General features: G+C 46.2%; 1 protein-coding gene across 1 annotated transcript in view; it reads left to right on the top strand.

The window, feature by feature from the left end:
* The window catches only part of ino80e (INO80 complex subunit E), a 52,335-nt gene that overhangs the window by 22,138 nt on the left and 12,896 nt on the right, over positions 1-17,301 (top strand). Inside the window, exons 2-3 of the mRNA XM_072271397.1 lie at positions 9,523-9,593; positions 14,434-14,486. Coding sequence (XP_072127498.1) covers positions 9,523-9,593; positions 14,434-14,486 — 124 coding nt within the window. The remainder of the gene's footprint in view (positions 1-9,522; positions 9,594-14,433; positions 14,487-17,301) is intronic.

Here is a 17,301-nt window from a genome sequence, read left to right on the forward strand (position 1 = left end):
GGGTCACGGTGTGGAGGGGAGAGATGTGAGGGGATGCGGGTCACGGTGTGGAGGGGAGAGATGTGAGGGGTTGCGGGTCACGGTGTGGAGGGGAGAGATGTGAGGGGATGCGGGTCACGGTGTGGAGGGGAGTGATGTGAGGGGTTGCGGGTCACGGTGTGGAGGGGAGAGATGTGAGGGGATGCGGGTCACGGTGTGGAGGGGAGAGATGTGAGGGGATGCGGGTCACGGTGTGGAGGGGAGAGATGTGAGGGGTTGCGGGTCACGGTGTGGAGGGGAGAGATGTGAGGGGATGCGGGTCACGGTGTGGAGGGGAGAGAGATGTGAGGGGATGCGGGTCACGGTGTGGAGGAGAGAGATGTGAGGGGATGCGGGTCACGGTGTGGAGATGCGGGTCACGGTGTGGAGGGGAGAGATGTGAGGGGATGCGGGTCACGGTGTGGAGGGAGAGAGGAATGAAGGGGGTTGCGGGTCACGGTGTGGAGGAGAGAGATGTGAGGGGATGCGCGTCACGGTGTGGAGGGAGAGAGGAATGAAGGGGGTTGCTGGTCACGGTGTGGAGGAGAGAGATGTGAGGGGATGCGGGTCACGGTGTGGAGGGGAGAGATATGAGGGGATGCGGGTCACGGTGTGGAGATGCAGGTCACGGTGTGGAGGGGAGAGAGATGTGAGGGGATGCGGGTCACGGTGTGGAGGGGAGAGAGATGTGAGGGGATGCGGGTCACGTTGTGGAGGGGAGAGAGATGTGAGGGGATGCGGGTCACGGTGTGGAGGGGAGAGATGTGAGGGGATGCGGGTCACGGTGTGGAGGGGAGAGATGTGAGGGGATGCGGGTCACGGTGTGGAGGGGAGAGATGTGAGGGAGGCATGTTGGGGGTGGAATAAGAGATGTGGGTGTGGTGGAAGGGAGATGTTGGTCATAGATTTGGAAGATGTAGAAACTTTGTTGTGGGAAGACTAAAGAAATTGCAAGGGCAAAACGACCCTGTTGAGAGTTGTATACAGTTCCCTTAGGAGCAGTTAAGGATGTGGTCTACAAATTACAATGAGATATAGAAAATCTATGTCAAAAAGACAATGTTACAATAGTCATGGAGGATTTCAATTTGCAGGTAGATTGGGAAAATCAGGTTGATGCTGGATCCAAAGGGAGAATTTGTCAAATGCCTATAAAGATTTTTTTTGGAGCATATTTGTGCTCACTACATATCAGCTATTCTGGATTGGGTGTTGTGCAATGAACTGGAATTGATTAAAGAGCTTAAGGTAAAGGAACCCTTAGGAGACAATATGATAGAATTCACTCTGCAATTTGAGAAAGAGAAGCTAAAGTCAGATGTATTAGTATTTCAGTTGAGGAAGGAGAACTACAGAGGCATGAGAGAGGACCTGGTCAAAATAAATTGGAAGGGGCCACTAGCAGGAATAGAGCAGTAACGCAAGGAAATCTGCAGATGCTGGAATTTCAAGCAGCGCACATAAAAGTTGCTGGTGAACGCAGCAGGCTAGGCAGCATCTCTAGGAAGACCCCGACGAAGGGTCTTGGCCTGAAAAGTCGACTGTACCTCTTCCTAGAGATGCTGCCTGGCCTACTGCGTTCCACCAGCAACTTTTAGGAATAGAGCACATATGGCTGGAATTTCTTGGAGCAATTCAGAAGGCACAGGACATATTGAATTGACTTTATTACTTACATCCTTCGTATACATGAGAAGTAAAAATCTTTATGTTACGTCTCCATCTAAATGTGCAATTTATAGTAATTTGTAATGAATAGTATGTACAATGGGACAGTCAATATAACATTGAAATACAATTGTGTCAGCATGAATTAATCAGTCTGAGAGCCTGGTGGAAAAACCTGTCCTGGAGCCTGTTGGTCCTGGCTTTTATGCTGCGGTACCGTTTCCTGGATGGTAGCAGCTGGAACAGTTTGTGGTTGGGGTAACTCGGGCCCCCAATGATCCTTCGGGCCCTTTTTACACACCTGCCTTTGTAAATGTCCTGATAGTAGGAAGTTTACATCTACAGATGCGCTGGGCTGTACGCACCACTCTCTGCAGAGTCCTGTGATTGGGGGAGGTACAGTTCCCACACCAGGCAGCAACGCAGCCAGTCAGGATGCTCTCAACTGTGTCCCTGCAGAAAGTTCTTAGGATTCAGGGGCCCATACCAAACTTCTTCAACCATCTGAGGTGAAAGAGGTGCTGTTATGCCTTTTTCACCACGCAGCTGGTGCGTACAGACCACATGAGATCCCAAAGAAGATGCATCCCAAAGAGGAAGAAGTATTCTAAAGACAAGATAACACAATCATGGCTGGCAAGGGAAATCAGAAGCAACATAAAAGCAAAAGAGAGGGCTTATAATAGAGCTAAAATTAGTGGGAAGTCGGAATATTGAGAAGATTTTAGAAACCAACAGAAGGTAACTTAAAAAAAGTCAGAAGGAGGGGAACAGTGGAAGTTTGAGAGTGTGAGGGGAGAGGAGTGAATGCAATTGCTATTAGCAGGGAGAAGGTGCTTGGGAAGCTGAAAGGTCTGAAGGTAGGTAAGTCACCTGGACCAGATGGACTGCAGCTCAGGGTTCTAAAAAAGGTAGCTGAAGAGATTGTGGCGGCATTATTAAAGGCCTTTCAAGAATCATTAGATTCTGGCATGGTTCCAGAGGATTGGAAAATTATAAATGTCCCTCCACTCTTCAAGAAGGGAGGGAGACAGAAGAGAGGAAATTATCGGCCAGTTATCCTGACCTCAGTGGTTGGGAAGGTGTTGGAGTCGATTGTTAAGGATATGGAGTACTTGGAGGCGCATGATAAAATGGGACAAAATCAGCATGGTTTCCTGAAGGGAAAATCTTGCCTAACAAATCTGTTGGAATTCATTGAGGAAATAACAAGCAGGATAGACAAAGGAGAATTAGTGGATGATCTGTACTTGGATTTTCAGCAAACTTTGACTAGGTGTTACACATGAGGCTGCTTAACAAGTTAACAGCCCATGGATTTACAGGAAAGATACTAGCATGGATAGAGGATTGGCTGATTGGCAGGAGGCAAAGAGAGGGAATAAAGGGAGCCTTTTCTGGTTTGCTGCCAGTGACTAAATTGCTGTTTCACAGGAGTCTGTGTTGGAACCACTTATTTTTAAGCAATATGATGGAATTGATGGCTTTTTGGCAAAGTTTGTGGACAATGTGAAAGGTGGAGATGCAGGTAGTTTTGAGGAAGCAGGGAGGCTACGAAAGTATTTGGACAGATTAGGAGAATCGGCAAAGGAGTAGAATATAGTGTAGGGAAGTGCATGGTCATACACCGTGGTACAAGGAATAAAAATGTAGGTTCTCTAAATGGGGAGAAAATTCAAAAATCTGCGGTGCAAGGGGACTTGGAGTTGTCGTGCAGGCCGGTTGAGTCTGTGGTGTGGAAGACAAATGCAATGTTAGCATTCATTTCAAGAGGACTAGAATATAAAAGCAAGGATGTAATGTTGAAATTTTATAAAGCACTGGTGAGGCCTCACTTGGAATAATGAGAGCAGTTTGGTCCTTTACCTAAGACAAGGGGGAGAGTGGGAGGATGGTGTGTATGCAAGGTTTAGGGGTGGAGAGAGATAGAGGGTTGAGAGGAGGGAGGAAGGGGAGAAGTGTGGGGTGGGGAAGGGGGTGGAGGTTCACCAGGGTCAGTGGATCAGGGTTAACATTGCAAAGAGGAGAGGGAGGAGATAAAACAGGATAATGGGAATGAGGTGCAGGAAAGGCAGTAGTGGGGAATGGAGGGAGTTGGGGAGGATAGCATTCAAATGTTTTTAACGTACCTGCCTCAGTCACTTCCTCTGGCAGCTCATTCCATATACAGACCACCCTCTGAGTGAAAAAACTTGCCCAATGGGTCCCTATTAAAGATTTCACCTTAAACTTCTGCCCTCTGGCTCTTGATTCCTCAACCCAGTGCGCTTTCACCTTATCCGTGCCCCTCATGGTTTTGTAGAACTCTTTAAGGTCACCCCTCAGCCTCCTTTGATCCGGGGAAAACTCTACCAGCCTGTCAGTCTCTCCTGTAACACAAGCCCTCCAGTCCAGGAACGTCCTGGTGAATCTTTCCTGCCCCCTCTCTGACTTGTAGGGATCAGCTCTGTTGTGTGTTATACGAATGGCCAGATTGAATGAAATGCAGATTGTCTGATTTTTGATCACGACACAGAGTTGGGGAAACTCAACTGGTCAGGCTGAATCTGTGGAAGAAAATTCACACTCAGTACCCTTGATCCACTGCATGTCCCTCTGCAGTCAGTGCCCAAACCGCTGAGTTCCTCCAAGAGTTTGTGTGTTGCTTCGCATTTCAACATCTGCCATCTGATATCTTAACGGCTTCTAATTAAATTCACAGACAACATAGAGATTTGCTTTGTTAAAGGTTGCGAAAGGATGCAGCGGCATATAGATTACTTGGAAATGTTGGCAGAGAAATAGCTGATGGAGTTTAATCCAGGCAAGTGTTAGGTGTTCCACTTTGGGGAGTCAAATGTAAAGGGACAGGACTCAATTAATGGCAGGACTCTTAACAGTGTTGATGTACATAGGGATCTTGGGGTGCAAGTCCATGGCTCCATGAAAGTTACCGCTCTGGGTGACGGTGATAAAGAAGGCGTACATTATTAGGGGTCTGTGTTGGTACCGATTCTTTTTACATTGTATGTCAATGATTTCCATGATGGAATTGATGGCCTTCTTGAAAAGTTTGCAGATGATATGAAGACAGGTGGAGGAGCAGGTAGTTTTGAGGAAGTAGAGAGGCTACATAAGGGCTTAGGTGAGGAGAATGGGCAAAGAAATGGCAGGTGGAATGAAGTCAGGAAGTGTATGGTCATGCACTTTGGTAGAAAACATTATAGAGTTGACTATTTTCTAAATGGAAAGAAAATACAAAAAAATGAGATGCAAAGGGACTTCGGAGTCCTTGTGCAGGATTCTCCAAAGGTTAACTTGCAGGTTGAGTGTGTTGAATGCAAATGCAATGTTAGCATTCATTTCAAGAGGACTAGAAATATAAAAGCAAGAATGTAATGTTGAAACTTTATAAAGCACTGGTGAGGCCTCGGAGTATTGTGAGCAGTTTTGGTCCTCTTATCTAAAAAAGAGGGTGCTGAAACAGCAGAGGGTTCAAAGGGGTTCACGAAAATGGTTCCTGGATTGAATGGCTTGTCAAATGAAGAATGTTTGATGGCTCTGAGAGTTCAGAAGAATGAGGGATGACCTCATTGAAATCTATTGAATGGTGAAAGGCATTGAAAGAGTAGATGTGGAGAGGATGTTTCCTGTGGTGGGAGAGTCAAAGACCAGAGGACACAGCCTCAGAATAGAGGGGCGTCCTTTTGGAATGGAGGAATTTCTTTAGCCAGAGAGTGGTGGATCTGTGGAATCCATTGCCACAGACAGCTGTGGAGGCCAAGTCTTTATGTATAGTTAAGGCAAAGGTTAATAGATTCTTGATTGGTCAGGGCATGAAGGGATATGGGATGAAAGCAGGAGATTGGGGCTGAGAGGAAAATTGGCTCAGCTGTGATGAAATGGCAGAGCAGACTCAATGGGCCAAATGGCCTAATTCTGCTCCTATATCTTAGGGTCCTATAAGACAGCGGTCCCCAACCACCGGGCCACGGACCGGTACCGGGCCACAGAGCATGTGCCACCGGGCCGCGAGGATGCGATATGATTTGGTCAGCTGCACCTTTCCTCATTCCCTGTCACGGCCACTGATCAGCCATTACACATGCGAGGTCATGACCTGCGCGTCATCCGTGTCAGGGCGGAAAGGAGATCAACTCCTCGAGCTTGCAAATGACGGGCTATAAAGTATGTTTGTTCTCTGCCGGCATTTTGGATCAAAGTCAAGGCTGAATATCCTGAGATAGCCATGCAAGCACTGAAAACGTTGCTTTCATTTCCAACATTTTTCTGCTAAGCGGAGTTTTCTGCAATGAATGCAACTAAAACTAAATTGCGGAATAGACTGGACATCAGGAACCCCCTTTGAGTATCGATGTCTCCCATCACCCCTCGATAGGACGGTGTCGTTGCAGGGAAACAAGCCCAGGGCTCCCGCTGATTCAGCGATATTGGTGTGTTGCAATGATTTTATATATTCATACGGGGAAAATATGTGCTGTGCGTTTAATATCCAAATATTACTTAAAATGTGATGATGCTATTGACTTATAAGTGACCTATATAACCATATAACAATTACAACACGGAAACAGGCCATCTCGGCCCTTCTAGTCCGTGCCGAACGCTACCCTCACCTAGTCCCACCGACCTGCACTCAGCCCATAACCCTCCATTCCTTTCCTGTCCATATACCTATCCAATTTTTCTTTAAATGATCATATCGAACCTGCTTCTGCCACTTCTGCTGGAAGTTGGTTCAACACTTCAAGCTCCCCTGATAATTGACTTATCATTATATCCATGCGAGGAAAATATGCGCTGTGTGTTTAATATTAAATTCGTTAGATAAACCCTTTTAGAAACAGAATTGAGGGTATTACCCACTTATCACCTATATTCCGGTAGTGATTAACACCCACCCCCACGAACAGAAGTGCCAAAAGGATTTGCTTGGGGGGGTGGGGGAGAGGAATCGGCAGGTCACGACGCACATGCGCATTAGTGCCCGCGCAAGGCTTCATGGTCATTGTAGTCTTTTGGGTAAACAGCGCATTTGACTGCTACTCTTGTTCATTGGCAACCCCCCCCGCCCGGTCGGCCGGTCCGCAAGAATATTGTCAATATTAAACCGGTCCGCAGTGCAGAAAAGGTTGGGGACTCCTGCTATAAGAGGCTCAAAACTGCTCACAATACCTCAAGTGAGGCATCACCAGTGCTTTATCGAGTCTCAACATTACATCCTTGCTTTTTTTAATGGTCGTCCTCTTGAAATGAATGCTAACATCGCATTTACCTTCCTCATCACAGACTCGACCTTTAGGGAATCCTGCACAAGGACTCCCAAGTCACTTTGTGCTTCAGTTTTTTGTATTTTCTCTATATTTAGAAAATAGTCAACCCTTTCATTGCTTTTACCAAAGCGCACGACCATACACTTCCGGACACTGTATTCCATCTACCACTTCTTTGCCCATTCTCATAATCTGTGTAGTCTCTCTACTTCCTCAAGACTACCCTGCCCTCCACCTTACTTTGTATCATCTGCAAACTTTGCAACAAAGCCATCAATTCTGTCATGCAAATCATTGACATATAATGTAAAAAGAATCGGTCCCAACACAGACCACTATGGAACACCATGAGTCACCGGCAGCCAACCAGAAAAGGCCCCCTTTCTTCCCACTGTTTGCCTCCTACCAGTCAGCGACTGCTTTATCCATGCTAGGATCTTTCCCATAATATAGCATGGGCTCTCGTTAAGCAGCCTCATGTGGCACCTTGTCAAAGGCCTTCTGAAAATCCAAGTACACTCATCAACTGATTTTTTTAATATTTCAAAATATACTTTATTCAAAAATAAAATTATATACAATAAGCTATTCAATAACTTTCCATCCTTTACATACTTTCCCTTATCGTCTATACATATCCATACTTATGGCCACCCACGTGGCACTCCAGTTGTTCACCTTACCACATAATTGTTGAGGGGTATACTCCCCACCACCCGACCCCTCCCACTCCCAACACTCATCAACTGATGGCCTTTGTCTATCCTGCTTATTATTTCTTCAAAGAATTTGAACAGATTTGTCAGGCAGGACTTTCCCTTGAGGAAACAATGCTGACTATGTCCTATTTATCATGTGCTGCCAAGTACCCCGTAACGGCATTCTTAACTATTGACTACACCATCTTCTGAACCACTTGGGTCAATCTAACTGGCCTATAATATCCTTTTGAACATGCAGGGAATGGATCATGGATATATGGGGAATGGAGGGCGATGCAAGTTCGAGTTATGCTTGGTTACAAATATTTATCTAAACTGAGTGCCCGAGGTAACAGGACAAAACAGACATTGATCATACATACAATGACAAATGTTTATCTAAAGACGCAAACACGAGGAAATCTGCAGATGCTGGAATTTCAAGCAACACACATAAAAGTTGCTGGTGAATGCATCAGGCTAGGCAGCATCTCTAGGAAGAGGTACAGTCGAGGTTTCTGGCCGAGACCCTTCGTCAGGACTAACTGAAGGAAGATTGAGTAAGAGATTTGAAAGTGGGAGGGGGAGGGGGAGATCCGAAACGACAGGAGAAGACAGGAGGGGGAGGGATGGAGCCAAGAGCTGGACAGGTGATTGGCAAAAGGGATATGAGAGGATCATGGGACAGGAGGCCCAGGGAGAAGGAAAAGGGGGAGGGGGGAAACCCAGAGGATGGGCAAGGGGTATAGTGAGAGGGACAGAGGGAAAAAAGGAGAGAGAGATGAAGAATGTGTGTATATAAATAAATAACGGATGGGGTACGAGGGGGAGGTGGGGTATTAGCGGAAGTTTGAGAAGTCAATGTTCATGCCATCAGGTTGGAGGCTCATTCTTTTTCTCCCTCTGTCCCTCTGACTATACCCCTTGCCCATCCTCTGGGTTTCCCCCTCCCCCTTTTCCTTCTCCCTGGGCCTCCTGTCCCATGATCCTCTCATATCCCTTTTGCCAATCACCTGTCCAGCCCTTGGCTCCATCCCTCCCCCTCCTGTCTTCTCCTATCATTTCGGATCTCCCCCTCCCACTTTCAAATCTCTTACTAGCTCTTCCTTCAGTTAGTCCTGACGAAGGGTCTTGGCCTGAAACGTCGACTGTACCTCTTCCTAGAGATGCTGCCTGGCCTGCTGCGTTCACCAGCAACTTTGATGTGTGTTGCTTATCTGAAGTGTGTGCCCAGGGCCTCTTCACAGCAGCACACCTCCACTGTTTACTGTTTCCATGGCACCACCACCTCCAGCCAGTGATGACCTAGACAGCAAAAAGAGAGTATGTACTTTCTATGTGCTAGATTTAAACTCTACTGGCACTGTAACTTCATCATTTGAACCAGTCTGGGGTGGGCCAAAAGCTGACAGATAAGGATCTGTGTCAGCATGGAACAGTTGGGTCGAAGGGCCTGTTTCTGTGCTTTCTCACTCTGTGACTGGTAGAATCTTTGTGTTCTTGTTTATCTCCTTCTGACCTTTCCTCCCAAGCTCAATTTCCCCCCCACCCCATCCTTGTATTCTGTGTCCCACTACTCCCACACTGTATTCCACTCTCTGTATAATACAGCATTCTGACCTAAAGCCTTGACAGTTCCTCCCCGTACAGCATCTGTCCCAATACAGCATTCTGGCCTGCCAACCTGCTCTGCTCATATATCCCTCTTATACCTCGGGGTCCCAGCTGCCTAAATCCACACATCCATTTTTCCCCTCACCACTGCTTTAATCCCTCTTCGCTCAGGAATCATCATTCTGGTCTAATGCTCTTTTTCTCTCCTCCCCCCCCCCCACCTCCCGAATCCCATCTCCCAACTGCAGGAACAGGAATGCTTCCAGCTGGAACTCCGCAAGGCCCAGAGAAAATTCATTAAAGTGTCTCGGGACAAAAGGTGACTCCTCTCCCTCCTTTCCTCTCCGTTCCTATTCCTCCCTCTCTCCGCTCCTCACCCCGCCTTCCCGGCTGCTCTGCTCTACCCATGACCACAGGAAACTGCAGAGAGTTGTGGACACAGCTCAGCACACCACGGAAACCAGCCTCACGTCCATGGGCTGTGTCTACACTTCCTGCTCCCTTGCTAAAGCAACCAACAGCATTAAAGACTCCACCAAGCCTGTACATTTTCTGGTAACAGAATGCTGAATGAAGTGTTACAGTTACAGAGAAAGGGCAGTGCAGGCAGACAGTAAGCTGCAAGATCATAAAAGAGTCCATCTCATTGTTCAAAGAGACTGGTCACTGGTCTTTTCGCAGTAGAGTAGAAGCCGGGCTAGAACCTGGTGAGATATGCTTTCAGGCCTTTTTATCTTCTGCCCGATGAGAGATGGGAGAAGAAGGAACGTCTGGAGTTGGTTGGATCTTTAATGATGCTGACTGCTTTACCGAGGCAGTGGACGTGCAGACAGAGTCCCTGTAGGGGCAGCTGGTTTCTGTGATGTCCACAATTCTCATCAGTTTGTTCTGGCCACGGACAGAGTAGCTGCTGCACAAGATAGAATGATCTCTGTGGTGCATTGGTAAAAACCTGCCTCTCCCTTCTCACTTTAAACCTGTGCCGTTTGTTGAAGACTGCCCTAACCTGGAGATAAAGACTGTGATTATTCATTTTATCCATGGTAGGGAGGTATGTGCCCTTAATATATAATGCTGAGTCCAGTTATCTCTGCAGCTATTTCCATTCGTAGAAACATAGAAAACCTGCCTCGTGCATTCAGATTGCAGTCCCAGACCGTGATGTAACCAGACTATGCTAGTATCTTTCCTGTAATACCATGGACTCTTATCTTGTTAAGTAGCCTCATGTGTAACATCTTTTGAAATGAGACCTTCTGAAAATCTGAATACACAACATATACTGACACTCCTTTGTCTATCCTACCTGTTATTTCCTCAACAGATTTGTCAGGCAAGGTTACCCCTTAAGGAAACCATGCTGACATTTGCCTATTTTATCGTGTGTCTCTGAATACCATGAAACTTCATCTATAATAATGGACTCCAACATCCTCCCGATCACTTAAGGCAGACTAACTGACCTATAATTTCCTTTATTCTGCCTCTTTGCCTCTCTTTTTAAAGAGTGGAGTAACATTTCCAAATTTCAAGACCTCTTGATGAAGGTAGAGCAGTAGATGTAGTGTATACGGATTTCAGCAAGGCATTTGATAAGGTACCCCATGCAAGGCTTATTGAGAAAGGAAGGAGGTATGGGATCCAAGAGGACCTTGCTTTGTGGATCCAGAATTGGCTTGCCGACAGAAGGCAAAGAGTGGTTGTAGATGGGTCATATTCTGCATGGAGGTCCATCACCAGTGGTGTGCCTCAGGGATCTGTTCTGGGACCCCTACTCTTCGTGATTTTTATAAATGACCTGGATGAGGAAGTGGAGGGATGGGTTGTGGGTGTGTGGATAGTGTGGAGGGCTGTCAGAGGTTACAGCGGGACATCGATAGGATACAAAACTGGCCTGAGAAGTGGCAGATGGAGTTCAACCCAAATAAGTGTGAGGTGGTTCATTTTGGTAGGTCAAATATAATAGCAGAATACAGTATTAATGGTAAAACTTGGCAGTGTGGAGGATCAGAGGGATCTTGGGGTCGGGGTCCGAGTCCATAAGACACTCAAAGCTGCTACGCAGGTTGACTCTGTGGTTAAGACAGTGCATTGGCCTTCATCAACCATGGGATTGAGTTTAAGGGCTGAGAGGTAATATTACAGCTATATAGGACCCTGGTCATACCCCACTTGGAGTACTGTGCTCAGTTCTAGTCACCTCACTACAGGAAGAATGTGGAAACTATAGAAAGGATGCAGAGGAGATTTACAAGGATGTTACCTGGATTGAGGAGCATGCCTTAGGTTGAGTGAACTTGGCCTTTTCTCCTTGGAGTGACGGAGGATGAGAGGTGACCTGATAGAGGTGTATAAGATGATGAGAGGCATTGATCATGTGGATAGTCAGAGGCTTTTTCCCAGGGCTGAAGTGGCTAACATGAGAGGGCACAGTTTTAAGGTGCTTGGATGTATGTACCATGGGAATGTCAGGGGTAAGCTTTTTACGCAGAGAGTGGTGAGCGCGTGGAATGGGCTGGAGGCGGATATGATAGGGTCTTTTAAGAGACTCCTGGATAGGTACATGGAGGGCTATGGGTAACTCTAGGTAATTTCTAAAGTAAGTACATGTTCGGCACAGCATTGTGGGCCGAAGGGCCTGTATTGTGCTGTAGGCTTTTTTCTATGTTTCTGGTACCATTTCAGAATGTAGTGATTCTTTAAAGATCATTACTAATTCCCCCAGAATCTCATCAGCCACCTCTTTCGGAACCTTGGGATGTAGTCCATCTGGTCCAGGTGACTTAATTACTGTCATAGCTTTCAGCTTCCGAAACACCTTAGTAATAGCTACGACATTCACTTCTGCCCCCTGACACTCTCGAATATGTGGCATACTGTTAGTGACTTCCACAGTGAAGACCTACAAAATAATTAAGTTCATGCACCATGTCTTTGTCCTTTATTACTACTTCTCCAGTGTCATTTTCAAGCTGTCCAGTGACCACTCTGGGGGGGAGAAAAAAGTGGTACCTTCTTTTATATTATTGGCTAGCTTACCTTCATCTTTTCTCGCGTTAATGGATTTTTTAAATTGCCTGTGGCTTTTAAAAACTTCTTACTAATTTTTGCTCTATTATGTCCTCTCTTTTGCTTTTACACTGTCTGACTGCCCTTGTCAGCAACAGTTGCCTCATTCTCCCTTTGGAATACTTCATCATCTTTGGTCTGTATCTACGTTGCACTATCCAAAATGCCCCCAGAAACACCTGCCATTGCTGTTCTGGCTTCATCCCTGCCAGTGGCCCATTCCAATATTCCGATTCATTTTGGTTAGCTTCTCTCACATTCCCTTTACTCCACTATAATACTGATACATCTGACTTCACCTTCTCCCTTTCAAACTGCAGGGTGAATTCAGAATCAGGTTTATTATCAACGGCATGTGACGTGAAATTTGTTAACTTAGCAGCAGCACTTCAATGCAATACATAATCTAGCAGAGAGAAAGAAAATAAAACAATAATAAACAGGTAAATCAATTACGTATATTGAATAGATTTAAAAGAATGTGCAAAAACAGAAATACTGTATAGTAAAAAAAGTGAGATAGTATCCAAAGTTTCAATGTCCATTTAGGAATCGGATGGCAGAGTGGAAGAGGCTGTTCCTGAATCGCTGAGTGTGTGCCTTCAGGCTTCTGTACCTCCTACCTGATGGGAACAGTGAGAAAAGGGCATGTCCTGGGTACTGGAGGTCCTTAATAATGGACACTGCCTTTCTGAGACACCGCTCCCTAAAGATGTCCGGGGTACTTTGTAGGCTAGTGCCCAAGATGGAGCTTACTAGATCTACAATCCCCTGCAGCTTCTTTCGGTCCTGTGCAGTAGCCCCTCCATATCAGACAGTGATGCAGCCTGTCAGAATGCTCTCCACGGTACAGCTATAGAAGTTTTTGAGTGTATTTGTTGACATGGGAAGTCTCTTCAAACTCCTAATAAAGTATAGCCACTGTCTTGCCTTCTTTATAACTACATCGATATGTTGGGACCAGGTCAGATCCTCAGAGATCTTGACACCCAGGAACTTGAAGCCGCTCACTCTCTCCACTTCTGATCCCTCTACGACGATTGGTATGTGCTCCTTCGTCTTACCCTTCCTGAAGTCCACAATCAGCTCTTTCGTCTTACTGACGTTGAGTGCCAGATTGTTGCTGCGGCACCATTCCACTAGTTGGCATATCTCACTCCTGTATGCCCTCTTGTCACCACCTGACATTCTACCAACAATGGTTGTATCGTCAGCAAATGTGTAGGCGGTATTTGAGCTATGCCTAACCACACATAATTCTATCATATTATGATCATTGTCTCTGTAGGGTTCCTTTACCTTAAAATTTCCTAATCAAATCTGATTCATTACACACAACATCCAAACTAGAATTGCCTTTCTGCCAGTGGGCTCAACCACAAGCTGCTCTAAAAGCCATCTCATTCTACAGTCCTGCAGGACTGTCCTGACGAAGGGTCTCGGCCCAAAATGTTGACTGATCGTTTCCATGGATGCTGCCCGACCTGCTGAGTTCCTCCAGCGTGTTGTGCATGTTCCTGTTGTAATTTGTAGCCACATCCTGGCTACTATTCACAGGCCTGTATATAACTCATCAGAGTCTCTTAACTCTAATCCTGAGGATTCTATATCTTCCAACCCTGTGTCACCTCTTTCTAAAGATTTGGTTTCTTTTTTTTCACCAACAGACACCCCACCCCCTCTGCCTGCCCGTCCCTCTGATACAATGTGTATCCTTGGATGTTAAGCTCCCAACAATGATCTACTTTCAGCTACAACTTAGTGATGCCCATGACATCGTACCTGCCAATCTCTAACTGTGTGCTGCAAGATCATCTAGCTTATTCTGTATACTATGTGCTGAGTTATGTCCGCAATTCTCTGTGGTTTTTTGCAGTCACGGGCAGAACAGTTGCTGTACCAAGCCACAATGTATCCAGATAGGGTTCTTTCTATGGTGCATCTGATTTCTGGCTAGATGCCATGCATTGTATGTCGGTACAAGTGACCATAGAGAATCAATTACCAATGCCAATTTGAAGATGAACAATCTTTCTTTCTACCCCGCACCCCCCCCCCCACACCCTCCCCTTTTATTTCCCAACACTCAGCTTCCTTCTGGATCGATTACTTGAGTACGAGAATGTCAATGATGATTCCTCTGGTAAGTAACTGTTTTCCTCTCCATTGTCCTGGAACAAAGGGACCCAGGAGTACAATTGCAAGGCTCCCTGAAAGTGTGAAAGTGGCATCACAAGTGGACTGGGTGGTGAAGAAATCATTGGCACAGTGGACTTCATCAGTCAGGAGACTGGGTACAGGAACTGGGACGTTATGTTGCAGTTGTACAAGACATGGGCGAGGTCACGCTGGAGTATTGTGTTCAGTTTTTCTTGCCCAGGTTGGGATTATGCTGGAGAGGGTGCAGAATAAATACACCAGCTTGTCACCAGGACTGGAGGGAATGAGTTAATGGGAGACTGGGCAGGCTGGGTCTGTTTTTCCTGGAGTGAAGGAGGCTGAGGGGTGACCTTATAGAGGTGTTCAAAGTCTAGAGAGACGCCAGAGGGACAAAGTTTAGGGAAGGGAGAAGCGATTTAGAGAGGATTTGAGAGGGGCAGGTTCACCAGAATGCTGCTTGGATTAGAGAGCCTCAGTTATAAGGAGCAGTCAGACAAACGAGTTGTTTTCCTTGGAGTGGTGGAGGCTGAGAGGAGACCTGGTAGGAGTTTAAAATGTTACAGGAGGCATAAATAGAGTAGGCAGTTGGTATCCTTCTCCCCAAGGTGGAAATGTCCAGTACGAATATAAGGTGAGAGGGGGGGAAGTGCAAAGGAGATGTTTGGGGCAAAGTGGTGGAGGCTGTTTTGGAGTATTTAGTGAAGTTCTGATCATCCAGCTATAGAGCAATAACATCACAGCACAGATACAGGCCCTTTGGCCTATCAATTCCATGCCAACCACAGTGCCCACCCAGCTTGTCCCAACTTCCTACATTTAGCCCATATCCTTCTAAGATCCTGGCTCCCATGTTCCTGTTCAAGTGCTTCTTCAGTGATACTCTTGTAGTTGTCTCATCAACTTCCTGTGAAGGTAATAGACAATACACGATAGACAATAGGTGCAGGAGTAGGCCATTCGGCCCTTCGAGCCAGCACCGCCATTCACTGTGATCATGGCTGATCATCCACTATCAGTATCCAGCTCCTGCCTTATCCCCATAACCTTTGATTCCATTATTTTTAAGAGCTCTATCCATCTCTTTTTTGAAAGCATCCAGAGACTTGGCCTCCGTAGCCAGAGCATTCCATATATCCACCACTCTCTGGGTGAAAAAGTTTTTCCTCAACTCCGTTCTAAATGGCCTACCCCTAATTCTTAAACTGTGACCTCTGGTTCTGGACTGACCCATTAGCGGGAACATGCTTCCTGCCTGCAGCGTGTCCAATCCCTTAATAATCTTATATGTTTCAATAAGATCCCCTCTCAGCCTTCTAAATTCCAGTGTATACACGCCCAGTCGCTCCAATCTTTCAACATATGACAGTCCCGCCATCCCAGGAATTAACCTTGTGAACCTACGCTGCACTCCCTCAATAGCAAGAATGTCCTTCCTCAAATTTAGAGACCAAAACTGCACACAGTACTCCAGGTGTGGTCTCATTAGGGCCCGGTACAGCTGCAGAAGGACCTCTTTGCTCTTATACTCAATTCCCCTTGTTATGAAGGCCAGCATGCCGTTGGCTTTTTTCACTGCCTGCTGTACTTGCATACTTGCTTTCAGTGACTGATGTACAAGAACACCTAGATCTCATTGTGCTTCCCCTTTTCTTAACTTGACTCCATTTAGATAATAATCTGCCTTCTCGTCCTTACCACCGAAGTGGATAGCCTCGCACTTATCCACATTAAATTGCATCTGCCCACTCACCCAGCCTGTCCAAGTCACCCTGCATTCTCATAACATCCTCCTCACATTTCACACTGCCTCCCAGCTTTGTGTCATCAGCAAATTTGCTAATGTTACTTTCAATTCATCTAAATCATTAATATATATTGTAAACAGCTGCAGTCCCAGCACTGAGCCCTGCGGTACCCCACTGGTCACCGCCTGCCATTCCGAAAGGAATCTGTTAATCGCTACTCTTTGTTTTCTGTCAGCCAGCCAATTTTCAATCCATGTCAGTACTCTGCCCCCAATACCATGTGCCCTAATTTTGCCCACTAATCTCCTATGTGGGACTTTATCAAAGGCTTTCTGAAAGTCCAGGTACACTACATCCACTGGCTCTCCCTTGTCCATTTTCATAGTTACATCCTCAAAAAATTCCAGAAGATTAGTCAAGCACGATTTTCCCTTGGTAAATCCATGCTGACTCAGACCAATCCTGTTACTGCTATCCAGATGTGTCGTAATTTCATCTTTTATAATTGACTCCAGCATCTTTCCCACCACCGACGTCAGGCTAACCGGTCTATAATTCCCTGTTTTCTCTCTTCCTCCCTTCTTGAAGAGAGGGACAACATTAGCCACCCTCCAATCCACAGGAACTGATCCTGAATCTATAGAACATTGGAAAATGATTACCAATGTGTCCATGATTTCTAAAGCCACCTCCTTAACTACCCTGGGATGCGGACCATCAGATCCCGGTAGAGCAGTAGATGTAGTGTATATGGATTTCAGCAAGGCTTATTGAGAAAGTAAGGAGGCATGGGATTGAAGGGGACCTTGCTTTGTGGATCCAGAATTGGCTCACCCACAAAAAGCAAAGAGTGGTTGTAGACAGGTCATATTCTGCATGGTGGTCGGTGACAAGTGGTGTGCCTTGGGGATCTGTTCTGGGACCACTTCTCTTCATGATTTTTATAAATAATCTGGATGAGGAAGTAGAGGGATGGATGGTTTAGTAAATTTGATGATGACACAAAGGTTGGAGGTGTGGATAGTGTGGAGGGCTGTCAGAGGTTGTAGTGGG

Source organism: Mobula birostris, chromosome 11 (genome assembly GCF_030028105.1).
Source record: "Mobula birostris isolate sMobBir1 chromosome 11, sMobBir1.hap1, whole genome shotgun sequence".
NCBI lineage: Eukaryota > Metazoa > Chordata > Chondrichthyes > Myliobatiformes > Myliobatidae > Mobula > Mobula birostris.